The sequence below is a fragment of the Rhincodon typus genome, chromosome 32 (genome assembly GCF_021869965.1).
Source record: "Rhincodon typus isolate 14 chromosome 32, sRhiTyp1.1, whole genome shotgun sequence".
In the NCBI taxonomy this organism is placed as follows: Eukaryota; Metazoa; Chordata; class Chondrichthyes; order Orectolobiformes; family Rhincodontidae; genus Rhincodon; species Rhincodon typus.
Window position 1 is genome coordinate 21,080,964 of NC_063363.1, and position 15,716 is coordinate 21,096,679.

The window sequence follows — 15,716 nt, forward strand, 5'->3', positions numbered from 1 at the left end:
GTTCTCAGGGAGGTTTATTTAAATGGAACAGAACCATTCCCAAGCTCTCAGATAATTTTAGAATATTGTAGCAGCTGTGGGCTCAAAGGTGATTATTCAACACATTTTTCTTATATATGGCTGTTGGAATGATCATTCCTCCACAGAATAAATAAACCATATTGAATATGTGGGACTAATTGGCATAACCTAACCAGAACTTTCAAACATCATAGAAGCAGTGAGATTTATAGTAGGTCAATAATGGTTACCTGAAATATGAGATTAGATTTCTGCATTGCTGCATGACAAAGGTATTTGTTACTTTTTCTACTCTTCGAGACGGGTTCAATATTTCCCACAGATCAATGGAAGCTTGAATGTTTGATCCTTATCTGTTTACACCTTGGCAGCTTTAGCCTATTGATGACACATTTACTTTAGAGTTAGATATTTGTGCGTTCAAACTCTAATACAAAGACTTGAGAACAACATTCAGGCGAAAATGTCAGAATAGTACAGTGGAATGATTGGGATGAAATGTTAAATTAAGATCCTGCCTGTCCCTTCAGGGTTTGCAGAAAATCCTATTTGAATAAGGACATTAAAATTTTCCTGTCTTGACTATTACTTTCCCCTCAACCAACAGCACCAAATAAAGCATTATCTGGCCAAGTATCTGATTTTGTATAATTTATAAAATAAGAAGCTATCACAAACAAGCACTTCTGTTAAATACATGTTGAACAGGCTACAGATTTGAGTACCCATTGGAATATGTACAGTTTAAGCGATTAAAATCTCTAAAGTGTCCCATTCAATATTGCAATATTGCAATTCTATTGACATTATCTTCAAATATAAGAATTCTACTCTGGTCCTTCCCTCAATATATTGTAAGAAATGAATTTAGAAATGACAGGGTTTTTTTGGTTGTACATTTTTCTGATATCCGTTCTGATATCACTGTCTTCTAAATAGTGCAACTGCTGATGAGTCACTGTGCAAGGTCACATGACTAAATTGAAAGGTTTTCATTTGACATGTAAATTATTAAACAACAAATATTCGTATAAAAGCAAAATACGGCAAATGTTGGAACTCTGAAATGAACATTGAGAAAGCTGGAGAAACTCAGGAGGGCTGGCAGCATCTGTGAAAGATGTTCTGGAGAAGAGTCATACCATTAGCTCTGTTTCGTAGTCCACGGATGCTGCCAGACCTGCTGACTTTTCCCAGCTTTCTCCGTGTTTGTTACAAATATCCTTAGATTGCCCTATGCTGACAAGGCTGCTTTGTAATTAAAGACTTACTCGACCAGCTTACTATGCATTGACACCACATAAAACAGCCACATACCCTTCCGTATGTGCACCAGGGCTACAAAAGAAATTGAAAAACAGCAAAAAAGTAAAAGTTCTGAATGGCATTTAGGCGTTTTGCTGCATCCTTATATTTTACAGGGCAGTGAGGATGCGTATTTAAATTTCAACAGGTGTTGCAGTTCTGAGCTGTTTCTCTAGGTCAAAATCCTGGAAATCACTTCCACTGAGCTCTGTGGGTGTGACTGCGCACAGGGGCTGCAATGGTTCACCATCAATTTCTCAAGGGTAGTTTGGAATAAACAATCAATGCTTGCCTTGCCAGCGATGCCCACATCCTGTGAAATAAAAAGGTGATTTCGGCAGTATTATTTAACTAGTCAACATTATCAGGTGACAGCCTGAAATAGTGGTGAGAGATTCCAAATATGTGAGCTCTACATATTATGTTACAAACTGTGCAGATACTCCATTTTTAGCACAGCTGCACTTTGTAACAGATGATTGATAAGTTCTGTTGTTAACTTGAAAATAATATTGTTTCGCTTTTGCTTCAGATTCATTATATGATGCTTGCTGTTGCATTGGGGACTTAGTTAAAGAAGTCATTAATGCCGGCCCATTTAGGACATTTTGAGAGGTGGTGTGCAGTGGTAATGTCACTGCAGAATAACCCAGAACCCTGGGCTTATGTTCCGGGGTCATATGTTTGAATTCCATCATAACAAATAGTGAAATTTCAATTAAATATAAAAAATGTCTGGAATTAAAAACTATCCTAATGGTAACCATGTTACCACTGTCGATTGGTGTAAAAATCTATCTGGTTCACTAATGTCCTGAGGGAAGGCAATCTGCCATCCTTACCTGGGTTGCCCTATAGATGACACAAGTCACGGCAATATATTAAATTTGAACTGCCCTCTGAAATGGCCTAGCAAACCACTCAGTTGTATTAAACTCCTATGAAGACTAAAGAAGGGAAATCAATCCAGATAGCCCACCTGGCAATGACTTAGACACTAGTTATGGCTACAGCAAATATGGCCCTGTCAACCCTGCAAAGTCCCCCTTACCAACCACTGGGAGTTTGTGCCAAAACTGAGAAATCTGTTCCTCAAACTCGTCAAACAACAGCCTGACACATGTCATGTTCACTGAGTTATATCTCACAATGTTCCAGATACTACTTTGCAATGTTGGGTAGAGTACTTGTGGATTAGAAGGCAGGAAGTTACAATTTGTTGTTTGTAAAATTCTAGGGGGTTTGGGGAGTGGGGGGGAGCAGTGCATGGTCCCTTTAAAAGATGTTGTGCTTTTTCTATGTTTAGAGATTCAAAAAGGATGTCTGGAGGCATCAGTGTGTGGGTTTATAGGTGCACAGAGAGTCCTCAAATTGAAACATTTTATATCAAACAGCCATACAGTTAGCAAGCGAAGCAGCAGTTTTGTTTTGTTATCAAGACAACATGTTCTGAATTTAACCAATTAAATTTAAATCTGATAGTTTTGGCAATAAAGGACCAATCCTATTGTAAGAAATTGATATGTCATCAAGGGTATAAAAGGAGAGGGCAGTTGGAAAAATTAAGAGAATTTACTGCCATTTGTAAGAGTTAACAGCTCTCAGCTCTCAAGAGTGAATCACTAGCTCTCTCAGTCTTCTGTAAGTTTTAGAGAAAGCACCATCTAAATCTACCGACAGCACAACTAGTTAATATTCCTGACAGAAGAATTCGACAGAGAAGGCACAGAACATTTTAGAAGCCGTAACCTGGCTGTAATTTTGAGAGACTAAATTCAATGGTTTTAAAAAAATTTTATCTTATATAAGAGGGACTTTATTTATTGGAACAGCATAACATTAGAATCTTGTTTTATTCAGGAATAGTTAATGGTTAGAAGGGGCTTATTCAGTTTGTTAATAATTTAGTTAGTTTTTTCTATGTTAGAGTTAGATGAATAAATTGTTACTTGTTGAACATAAAGTGAATGTCAAAGATTTATTTTATTTAACCACTAGAAGTTGTGGAAGAGCAGGTTACACCACTTTTCACACACCTTTTAACAGATTATAGGGCGAGACACTCCTCTCTGGGTGTTTTGGTTTTAGTTCTCAGAGGTAGGTCACCAGCAAGACAGACCCATCAGAAATGACAGCACTGTGGTATATAATTGGTATATAATTGCCTTGGAAGTCCTTAACATTGACTGTGGTCCTCATGGCCAAATACAGGTAAGGAAACATCCTACTGATCACCACTCCTGCCTTCCATCCCTTCTTATGCCTCCCTTGGCTGATGATTCCATGTTGCTTCATTTCAAACAGCAGCTGGGAGAAACTGAACATGTCAAGGTTACAGAATGTACTCTGGGCTGGGGACTTCAATGTCCCTCAGCAACAGTAGTTCTGTAGCACCCATTATTGACTAAGCTGGCCTAATTGTAGAGGACACAGTTGTTAAACTGGGTCTCAGGTGATGAGGCAACCAACAAAAGGGAAAATCTACACAACTTTGTCTTTACCAATCTGCTTGTTGCAGATGCATTTGTCCATGACAGTAGTAGAAGAGATCACTGTGCAGCCCTTGTGGAGATAAATTCTTATCATCATATTGAGGATACCCCCGAATGTGTTGTGTGACACTACCACCGTAAATGGTACCCTAAATGGTTCAAATTTAGAACAGACCTAGCAATTTAAGACTGACTATTCACGAGGCACTGTTCTTCATGAGCAGCAGAATAATTGTATTCAACCACTATCTGTAACGTGGAGACAGTAAGGACTGGAGATGCTGGAAGCCAGAGTCAACAGATGTGAAGCTGGAAAAGCACAGCAGGTCAGACAGCATCTGAGTAGCAGGGAAGTCAACTTTTCAGGCCAAAACCCTTCGTCAGGACTGGGGAAGAGGAGGGAAGCCCAGAAATAAATGATGAGGGGTGGAGCTGGGGGTAGGGTAGGTGGGTTGGAGATAGGTGGATGCAGGTAGGGGATTTGTGGTTGGTCAGTGGGTCAGTTGGTAATAACCTCATGGCCCAGCACATCAGCCACTCGACCATTACCATAAGGCATGAGATCAAACCTGGTTCAATGAAGTGTGCAGGAGGGTATGTCAGGAGGAGCAATAGGCATATGAGCTGTAAACCTGATAAAGCTACAACACATGGCTACTTGCATTCTAAACAATGTAAGTAGCATGCAATAGGTAGAGTTAAGTGGATCCCACAATCAATGGATCATATTTAAGCTCTGCAGTCCTGCCAAATTCAGTCACAAATGGCGATGGACAATGAAACAACTAGTAGAAGGTAGAAGTTCCATAAATATCTCCATCGTCAATGATGGGGGAGCCCTTTACATCAGAGTAAAGCCAAGGCTGAAGTATTTGCAGCCATCATCAGCTAGAACGATGATCATGCTGAGATCCCCAGCAGCAAAGTTGCCAGTCAGTCTGAAACCAATTTGATTCATGATGCACAATTATCAAGAAAGAAGCTGAAGACACTGGATGCTGCGAAGGCTGAGGGCCCAGATGAAATTTCAGCAAAGTTCATCAACCTGAAACACTTATTTTCTTTTCCATGTTGTCAAACCTCTGAAATAGTAGCTTCTCCAGTCTTTAGACCATGATAGGTGAGCAATGACATGGTATCACAAGAAACATACAGCAAACAATAATCACTCAAAAGGAAGTCATTTCAAACATTTGTACTTTGCTGTTCCACAACTTGTGAAGTTTTTATCTCCTATTTAGGGAATGATGGAAATGCAATGGAGACATTTCAAGAGTAGTTTTCTAGATTATCTGGAATGAATGAGTTTTGAGGATAGTTTGGACAAGCTAGACTTGTTTCCACTGGAGTTTAGGAAATTAAGAGGTTATTTGATTGAGGTGCATAAACTCTTGAATTATCTTGACAAGGAAGATGTGGAAAAGATGTTTCTTCCTGTGGGTCATCTTTTTTAAAGACAGAAGTGTACAGATTCTTATTGAGATGGAATCAATGGTTATTGAGAATAGATCGGTATGTGGAATTTGAAACAGAAAGAGATGAGCCATGATCTTATTGCTTGAGGGGCCAAAAGCTCTTTTTCTCCTATTTTGTATGTTCCTACAAGGTGAGTTTGCTCAAGGGTTCAGGTTGGATGATTAATTAGGGTTTGATTCTCCCCCTACCCTTTCCTCCATCAGAAAGCAGTAACTTGAAACCTAGTCAGGTGGAGGGCAAACAAATCAAGATATCAAAGTTATCACCTCCAGTCTGCAGCACTGAACAGAAGGCCCTGGATTAGAACAGTGGCTGGACTGGGCAAGGGTTTACCTGCGGTACACTGTACGATCATCAGTATACAGTCAATAAGGTTTTACTAAATTTACACTCTCCTTTTAAATAAATCCCAAATAGGGCACTGAAGTGAAAGCATTGAGTTATAATCTGAACAATTCAGATAAGACAGCAAGCGAGAAAACCTTGGAGTAGTTGAGGTAATCCACCATAAAGCGATTTAACAGTCGACCCTTCCAATCCCACGGGAGCTGAAGTTGGATGATGCAAATAACAAAGGCCCGAGAATCACAGAACAGTTTGAGCAAACTAGTGGTAATATTGATCGAAATATTCATTAATAGAATCTTCCATCTGTCCCCTTGTGTTTTAGGGCTATTGTCTGAACGTGAGTGGAGAAGGAGAAAGGAGTCACTGTCTGTAGGTGATAGAACTAGCCGTGACCAAGCGTCTCCGGGACGTGTGAAGGCAGCCAGTGCGTAACAAAGGCTCTGAGTCAGGTCAGGGTGGGGGTGAAGGACTGCTTTCTGTCCCTACACCAGCACACAGGGTGTGCAAGCGTTTTAAATCAACGCGTTGATTCAATCTTACTAAACAATCGGAGGCTTGGTCAGATTGACACGTACAGTAAGTCTAAAAAGGAGAAAGTACGTTACGGATGGTTAATTTCACACAGAGGAAAGATTCCATAGGTTAACCATCTCCAAAGCAATAAAGAGCTCCTCAACAAAACAGATGCCCAGTTGACGAACTTTGAGCAACTATTATTTAATTCTGTAAAATAAATCAACGTTCAATTTAGTAATGTTTTGGAGCGTTAACCTTATTGTGTGAAATAATCACTTGTTGAGAGATTCAGTCTAGACATTGGACTTTTGTTACTTGCAATACAGCAGGTGGATAGCACAAAATGGGTTTAGCCTTCAGTTCCTGATTTTCTTGAATGGGTAAGGACTGAGGGAATGATAAAAGCATCGTTGGCTGTGCCAACTGTTCGAAAGAGCCTCAATTTGTCAGACTCTCGCTCTTTCGAAAGATCCACACAGTCTGCATTCTTTCTCTTCAGGTACTGTCCAATTCCCCTTTTAAATTACAATTGCATCTGCATCTTTTCAGGCAGCGTACTTCTTATGTCCCTGGATCATATTTATTTTGGCATATAGTTGTTAATAACATCGCTTTGTTGTTGCTAAATGTAGTTCCAGGCTTTGTGTTGAATCAGGAATGAGATTGACATCTCTACCATGTGCGTGACAGATGTGAAGCAGAACTTTTTACATCGTTATGACAGTCATTGAAAGCTCCATGCATCCTGTTTGACCTTGTTTATCACTCTTAATTTTCCGTTGGACTTGCCAGGAATGTGCAGGAAATATCTCCAATGATTTTCTAACTATGTCATTCAGGAAACGGGGATGTCATATTTGTAGGAATTTTGCCCTTTGAAAAAATAAAGGACAATGATTAGTTCCAATAGATGACAAATCATACAAATGAGAATTGAATTTAAAAAAAAGATTGCTGTTGCAAAGATGGTCAGTCTTGGGAGTAGGAAGCTAGCTAACTCCAATACTTTAAAATTCAGAATTACTTCAAGATTGCCTTTTTGTTGATTTTAAATTTCAGATTCTTGGCTAAATAAATAGTACCATATATATTAAATTTAAACATGCAGAAAAATGGTTTGTCAAGAATTCCTTAAAGAATTTTTAGTATCTCACCTGCATATTTTTATCCAGAGGAAACCAAAGCAACAGAAAAAGTGAGAATAGTAGGATTTGAGTTGAAACCAAAGAAATCTGAAACAAAAACAGAAGAAAAATCAGAGTTAACGTTTCAGGTCCAGTGACCCTTCCTCAGAACCGAAGTACAATTAAGAGGCGAACATGAAATTCCCGAGCGATTAAAGGGAGATAAAATGCCTTACAAAAGGGTTCTTTGCCGATTATTCTTGCAATTTTAAAAACAGAGAAACAATGTTAACATTCTGAGTCAATCATTCATCAGACCTGTCCTCTGGCTGTATTCATGAAATGATTGAAAAACAATCCGAAGTTTACAGTTCTCTGAAAGTAAAAGTGCTCAGATTTAGTAAGAATGTTTCTTCGTCAGCCTGGACTTATATCAGCATTTGTAGAGTTGCTGGTTGGAGTGTAAATGTGGCAGATGTAATTAGCTTAGAATATGTACCTAATGACTATAAACTATAATATAGTACTATAAATAACATCTTGCAGGTCATTTAAATTAGTTTAGCACCTGTACTTAGACTGTGGTGAGGATTATTGCTTCATTCAGTCCAAATATTTTCATTTTATTGGATGGACTCTGAGTAGTCATGTCCACATATTCTGAACTACCGAGAGTATTAATAACTGATACTAAGCTCTACAGATAATTCTCATGCCTACTCTCAATACAAATGAGACAGTGCGAGTGTAGAGTCCTAGAAGCGGTTATTCTCCATTTCCACCAAAGAGAGAATGTATCTAAAGACAAAAGTAATGCGACTATATTGGATACCACTTCTATCAACAACATAATTCTAAAGGGAGAAGGCAACTGGAAAAAAAGATCATATTTCTTATCTAATAAGCAGACAGTAAATCTCATATAATTTAAGCCCTTATAAAGATTTACTTGGCAAAGTAAGCCTATAGTTTTATTCCTAGTAAGGAGTACTTTAAGAAAATAATGTATTCAATGTCCAGTGCAGCATATATTAGTTCTCATCTTTCACTTCCAAAATTAAGAGAAAGAAAAGCCTATCTTACTGATATACTGTATTACCCAGTTCAACTAAAAGTATGCAAGACATATCTCTCACTTGCATGACAGTCAATTTTAAATACTGTAGCAGAATTCAGGGTAAAGGAGCAACAAAAAGGGAAACATTTCAAGGTAGCTGCCTATGACCTCCTGAACTGCTAATCAGTCCATTCATTGCAATTTTGCCACATCACCTAGACAGGCAAACAATGGGCTGCTAAGCAACCTCAATTGAACATGACATTAATTGGTACATTATAATTGATAGCAGCTGATAAAGGCTGTAAAGTAAAGTGAAGCTATGGTGGTTCTGAGGAGGATAGTTCCAAAAATGGAAGACACCACTGTGGGCCTGTTTTGGTCCATGGGTTTGGACAAAGATCCAGTATGGACCACACATGGGTGAAACTGTTGCCTGTGGAATTTATCCCGGAAATAATGAGCTATCAAGAGCCAATGGACATTGAAGAGGTGAGGAAAGCTCTGGAGTTAGGCATCAGCCATTTCGTGCTGGAGGGGAGGATGTTCAAGCCTTACTAAAATAAGGAATCACTCTGCAAGTTAACCTGACTTTATGTTCCATTAGTGTGACCTTCTCAGAATTGAGATTTCAGCATTACCCATAATATTTTGAAATACTTAACATATTATAACGTATTTCTCTTTTTAAGTCAGAGACGTTACTAAGAAGATAGGACATACTGTTCTATGCTTATGTCAGTGATGGCTCTCAGCCATGTAGTATTCTTTCTCAAATTGCTGTAGACACTAGCATTGAAAGCAAAGAAGCTTATGCAGATGGCAGAAATTGAGACATTAGTACCAATAGGGGCTCATTGTGGTTAATCACAGTTACAGATACAAATACAGATTCAGATTAAACCTGGTTTATTCCATGGAGTTGGCTAGTTTACTGGCAGTCATCAAGCAGTGTTTCTCTCACAGCTGGGGGGGCAATTACTTACAGGCACAAGCACAGCCAAAGTGCATTAGCTCAAGTCACACGAGAAACCTGGCAGCCAGCACATACAGAACCTATGAAACAACTATTATATTGACAATTCACTATTATATTGTAAACTATTATAAACTATTATAACTATTATATTGATAATGTTTATTGAATTTGTCCTTTCATTTTACTGAAAATATTCTCTGTACCCATGTTCTTGGACTAAAGGATGCCATTATGTTTCTTTTATCTTACTGTTTTCAAATCTCCCCTTTTTGTTTTCTCTAATCCCAGTTCTGCTGATGGGGAATGGAAAATTCACTTTGTGAGATCAATGAGGTCTTATTAAAGTATTTTCAGCTTTTTTTTTAATAGACCATGTTCGATCCCCAAACATTTCACCACAGTTCTCTTGATAGATCTATATGCTTTAATTTGCACTTTAGAGTCATAGAGCTGTACAGGTTGGGAACAGACCTATTGGTCCAACTCATCCATGCCGACTGAACGCATACTGCTGGTATTTCTTTGAGGTGACTGTTGTGCGTTGCTGAAGATTTCAATGCATTTACGTGAGTGGGATCACAGCTGTCTAGGGTTTGAGTTTTTGGAACTCAAATTCTGTTTTCCTTAGTTGACCGAAGGTTGAGCTGGAAGTGTTGACGAATTTAACCATCTGTTTCTGTCTTTGTCAAGAGAAGGCTGCAAAGATAAAGAAATGGTCCACATTTTCCAGAATCACACTGTTGACCTTAATTAATGAGTAGTTTAGTTTTGCGATGAGAACTGGCTAGAAAAGAATCTTAAGTTTTCCAGGTGTTTAATGAAGTTTAGTATGCTTTTAAGAATGCTTTAACAATGGTCTAAAGCTCAGTTTCTGAGTGACTGCACATAAGCATCATCTGCATACTCAACTCCATGCCTATGGTTGGAATGGCTTTAGTTTAGGATTTAAGGTTGCACAGATTGAATGGTTTGTTTGTTCCATAGATTTGTCCCCACATCTATGGCAATTTGCAGGAGGTAAGATGCATTATTGCAGTGAGGAAGATGGACAATTAAGTTGATGCAATGCTGTAGCCACGTTTGACCTAACTGTGGTATGGCTTGTGAGGTTGCTTTAGGAAGGAGCAAGATGATGAGACGCATAGATAGAATGGATACTCAGAGACTTTTTCCCAGGTTGGAAATGATTATTACGAGGGGGCATAATTTTAAGGTGATTGGAGGAAGGCATAGCGGAGATGTCAGAGGTAGGTTCTTCACGCAGAGAGTGGTGGGCATGTGGAATGCACTGCCGGCAGTGGTAGTGGAGTCAGATACTTTTGAGGCTTTTAAGCGACTCTTGGATAGGCACATGGAGGATAGTCAAATGTAGGGTATGCAGGGTAGATTGATTTTAGTAGGATAATAGGTCAGTACAACATCGTGGGCTGAAGGGCCTGTACTGCGCAGTACTGTTCTATGTTCTATGTTCAGAGTTTGCATCTCATTGTGGAGTCAACAAAGGATCATGACAAATTTCTGAGAAAAGGCGAATTTGAGGGGATATCCAATAATCCTTCATAGTTGGTAGACTTAAAGGCTTTTGTGAAGTTAAAAAGGATAGTTGGTGCTGTTCATACTTGAATTTGCCACATAGCAAAGATCATGTTTCTGATTCTTCTCAATGAGAGAACTGCATGGAGACTTAAGGAAAAATTCCCTGGCCAAGGTGAAGAGGCAGTTATGGTGAATCTTTGCAGTGATCTTCCATGTGACTGGATGTAGGAGATTTCTCTGTAATTAGCGCAATCAAATCTTTGCCACTTCTTTTAAATATCGTCACAATCACAGTATCCCTGAGATACTCTGGCATGTGCTATGCTTTCAAAATGGGAACATGAAGTTTTGTAACCATGCCAGGAGTGTATCTCTGTGTGTTTTAGAACTTTTATCTGAGTTTCCATCTGCTCCAAAGACTTTGTTGATCTTAAGCTGTCAAAAGGCTTTTTTTAATTTTACTGCAGAACAGAATAGTGCTGAAACTGAACTAGACAGAATTTTGAAGAACAGAGTTGAGGATGTTCAAGTCAAGGACAGAGATGTGCTTGAGTTCTTCAAAATGCTGTCTTTAGGGAGTGCTGATTATCTCCCTGTCTCTGATGAACTCCTGTCCACCTTGGCTCTCATTGGGATGGGTCCTTGAATGTATGGGCTGTAGATCATCTAGACAGCACTGATGAAACCATGTATGTTGTTGGATCTTCTATGGTTTTTCTACCCACCATGTCTTCTTCATGGCAGGTTTTATACTCTGCTGTGCTGCTGCTGTGGTATTGTCTAGTCAATGAAAGCCTTGCCATTATGTTCAACCAGGCCTGTGTCTCTTGCTTATCATGATGTTTCCCCATAGACCAAGAACCACCTTTAGGTGCTTGTTATAATGTACTTCCAGGTTGATCAGACATTTATGGGAACACTATAGCTTTTGGTGGCTGGAGGATAAGATGTTATTAGTGAGGTGCTGATTGAGAAAGATTCCCTTGGTGGTATCTTTGAGGTCTTCATTTTTCACTTTCTTGCAGCATTGTTTCTGCGTCTTCATTATTTGGGAGCAAGGTAGATGGAGATGATAGATTGGATAAGGTGGTGATCAGTACCAATCATGGTATAGGTGATGTGAACAACTCTGCAGTCTCTTGCTTGAATGATGACATAGTTGAGCAAATGCCTGTATTGGGCTTTTTCTGTTACGAGGTCTTCTGCTTGCCTCTCTGGTAGAACAGATGTCGGCGCTGACAAGGTCACGTCCTGGACATTTTGTCGGGAGTATCATTCCAATGAAGTTTGCTTTCTCTCTTCCTTCCTTGTCTATGTCATTCTCAGCAAAGAGCAGTGCCTTTGTCCAATGGAAAAGGCTCTCCATGACAATTGGATGCTAGGCTCCACTGTGACACATACGCATAACTTTTTCTGCTGTGGATTGGTTGATATACTGCTCTTCTCCCAACACTGAAATAATTCAGAGACTTCAGTCTCTTATAGAACTGTCTGAATGAAATGTATTCTTCAAATAATTACTGACATTGAAAAAGAAAAGTTAGAAACTCAATTTAGATTTTGAGGTCAAAGACAAGGAATGTTATTACAAGTTACTTTCCAAAAGAATATACTTGGACATAAAAAGGAAATTATTGTCTTCTGTCAGTCCTGTTACACTTATTGACTTGATATGATGTGTAATGCACGTTACATATTTATCTATGAGCCTGCTGCAGCAAAGAACAGAGCCCTCCATCTGACCAGATTTGAAAACATGGAGGATTTTACTGAATTAGTTTCATTAGTCATAAAAAGTTGATTAGAATTTAATCATTTGCGATTACAGGTTTTGAAAATTTTTAAAACATTTTTAAAGCTTATCACTTGTATCATGCAAGTATCAGAAGACAGGGAAACTGTGGTTTGGCCAACATCAGCTCTTACTCTGTTACTTGAGAATAATAGCTTAGCATCTTATAATTAAACTGATTCTAATCATCACTAGCTCCTAATTTAACTGTATTTGTTGGTAAAATGTAACCAGATAATGATTAGGTTCAGTAACATAACTCTTACTGTTAGATGAATATGCACGGTTTATAGTGAAGCAAACTGAGATGTAACTTAAATCTTGCTCATAACAGTTTAAGTTTTTTAAAAAGTTTTCATGTTTCCTTTTTTTCAGGAAGACCACAAACTTTCCATTAAAGAACTGGTAAAAAAGTATGAAACTAACCTTGTAAACGTGAGTATATTGGGCTTTGCAACTCAATAAGGCATTTTCACAACCTGTAATACCAGTTAATTAGATGTAGCCAAGATTTGGTTTGTTATATTACAATCTTGATAATTTTGTGCATTAATAAAATAAATTAACCAATAATTTGAATTTATGAAATCTAAATACTAAAATTACGGACTAAAAAAAATCCTTAGACAGAAGATTAAGAATTTTTGAATCAACAGTAACTACAAGTGATTAAGTAAGTAAGTAAAATAAGAAGTAAAAGGTGAATGTGGTGGTGTGAGTCCATGGTGGGAGAATGTGGCAAAAGAGTATAAATGGCTGATATTTTAGCCAGCACCACACAATTGTGTAATGATCTTGACAAAATCATACTTTTCAAGGCTGTTCACTTAAATTTGTATTTTTTGTGTTAGATTTGCATAAGTTATAGTATTGTATTGTACAAAAACAGGTACAGCCCAATCACCCCTTTAACCCTGTTCTGCTTTTCACTCAGATCATGTCTGATCTGTAGCTTAAGTCTATTTATTTGTCTCTGATTCACATTCCTGATACCTCCCTGATTTACAAATACTATTGATCTCATTATTAAGAATTTTGATTGACCTACAACGACAGCTTTTTGAGGGTCAGGGAACTGGCAGGTCTGAGAATTTTCAGATTTCTACCATCAATTGTGTTGATGTGTATATTTTAAGATTGTGCAACCTAGTTCTAGATTCACATTCACATTATACAATAAAGAACTAGCTTTTTATCTATTAAGAAAAATCCTTTTCATAATGTTAAACATGTCAATTAGTTCACCCTTCAAATATCTAAACTGGAATATAGAATTAGATTTTATTGTCATGTGTATTCAAGTACGGGGATAAAGGAGTACAGTGAAAAGTGTACAATGTCATCATTCCCGGCACCATCTTAATTACAAACATACTGAGGTACAAAATCTTAGGTACAAAGTAGAAAAATAAATATGTTAAAAGCTCAACATTACAGTTTTTCTTAGTATAAAGTAGAAAAATGAAGGAATAAAGTTAAAAATTGAGCATTACAATTCTTCGTTAGTCATGGGTCTGTAGATGATCCATGCTGGGCTTTCCCCACAAGGGCTTAATCTCTCCTCCGCGCTGCCATCTCAGAACCCACTGCCAGAGTCCTGCCTGGGCTCACCAGTCATCTCACTGCTGACCGTAATCTGGGCTCACCAGCCACATCTATGGAACCGATCCTTATAATGTAACATTGACACTATTCTGGTGTATCTCTGCTGAACGGGCTCAGTGGTCACTTATCCTGCCTGAGGTGTGGTGTCTAAAGCTGACTGCAGCGCTCTGACTGAGGCTGTTTACAACTGCAGAATCATTCCTTAAGTTTTGCATTCCCTGCCACTAGAGGTGTAGGACATTTTATCGCACTTTCTGACTATGCTTTTATGTTTGTGCTCTTATATGTAGTGAGCTATGTTCATTTTGTGTATCTTTTTAAAAATCTTTAGTAGACAAGAGGCAAGAATCGACTGATGCCAAATTACTAAATAACTGGTTTTATTGATATCAAGACAGTTTATCTTTATATTCTGAGTTCAGGACTTAATTTTTTTTCTTTTAAAATGGTGTTACTGCAATTGTTTTTATACCCATCTGCTACTGCAAAAGGAACTATTTATTTACTTAAGGAATTATTTGTGCCAAGATTCAGGAGATAAGTGTTTTATCTCTGATCTTGTTCTTGCCTTTTGTTATTAATTAATGCCTTTTGAAAGGACAATCAAACACTTGTCTTGAGAACAATAATATCCATTCTACCTGTTAAATCTGCTCAAATCCTTCTTTTAGTCTACTTTAATGTTTGGTCTCAAAAATCTAAGTTGAAAGCCCCAATCCTTTCATGCTTATTCTGTTACCTTTCATATCCCATACACAAACTTTAATGTGAATCATAGCTCAGTGTTATATACAAGCTTGGATATAAATTTATAAAAGTAAAATACTGTGGATGCTGAAAATTGGAGAGAAAAGCAAAATTCTTCAAGATGGGCATATGTAGAAGAGAAGGGGCAGTGGTGTTCTTCCGTTTTGAAGAAATCATACTAGACTCAAAATGTGAAATCTGTTTCTCTCTCCACAAATGCTGCCAGACCCGCTGAGTCTTTTTTTTGGTATTCTCTGTTTGTTTTGCAAGAAAAAGTTATTTGCTTTTCATCCTACTTATTGCTGTACGCAATAAAAACTTGTAGCTGGAAATCTATAGTTTTCATATCCAGTTAATCTGTGAAATACATTATTCATACTGTCTCCTATCTCCCAATCAGTTTCTAAATCATGTTATAAATTTGCCTTCAAAATTTGCCTTTTTAAAAATAATCTGGAAGCCTTTCTGAATATCTAAGAAGTCTACTTAAACATCTTCTACGGACGCACACCTGCCCGTCACTGGTTCTCTGGGCAGGCTGACAAATCTGTCTGTCTATCAGATCTGTCTGCTTGGGTACGGGTGGGTGCAGTCAATGAGCAGCCTATAGAAATATTTTCTCATCCCAACAGCAACAGTCTTTTTGGTGGATTTATTTGTTTAGTCACTCTTTTTTAAAGAGTGCCTATTAGAACACTTACCCTGTTACTTTCCAAAC

The 15,716-nt window shown here is 38.1% G+C and overlaps 2 protein-coding genes across 2 annotated transcripts in view; one reads left to right on the forward strand and one right to left on the reverse strand.

Annotated features, from left to right (window-relative positions):
* The window catches only part of LOC109913660 (sodium channel subunit beta-3), a 49,219-nt gene extending 46,766 nt beyond the window's left edge, over positions 1–2,453 (reverse strand). The window contains exons 1-2 of the mRNA XM_048615371.1: positions 2,378–2,453; positions 1,339–1,359 (exon numbers count right to left, since the gene is read on the reverse strand). Coding sequence (XP_048471328.1) covers positions 1,339–1,359; positions 2,378–2,453 — 97 coding nt within the window. The remainder of the gene's footprint in view (positions 1–1,338; positions 1,360–2,377) is intronic.
* A 6,281-nt stretch (positions 2,454–8,734) lies between these two features.
* Positions 8,735–15,716, forward strand: part of LOC109913661 (potassium-transporting ATPase alpha chain 2) — a 46,769-nt gene continuing 39,787 nt past the window's right edge. The window contains exons 1-2 of the mRNA XM_048615429.1: positions 8,735–8,831; positions 13,022–13,081. Of these exons, the coding sequence (XP_048471386.1) occupies positions 8,748–8,831; positions 13,022–13,081 (144 nt within the window). The 5' untranslated portion in view covers positions 8,735–8,747. The remainder of the gene's footprint in view (positions 8,832–13,021; positions 13,082–15,716) is intronic.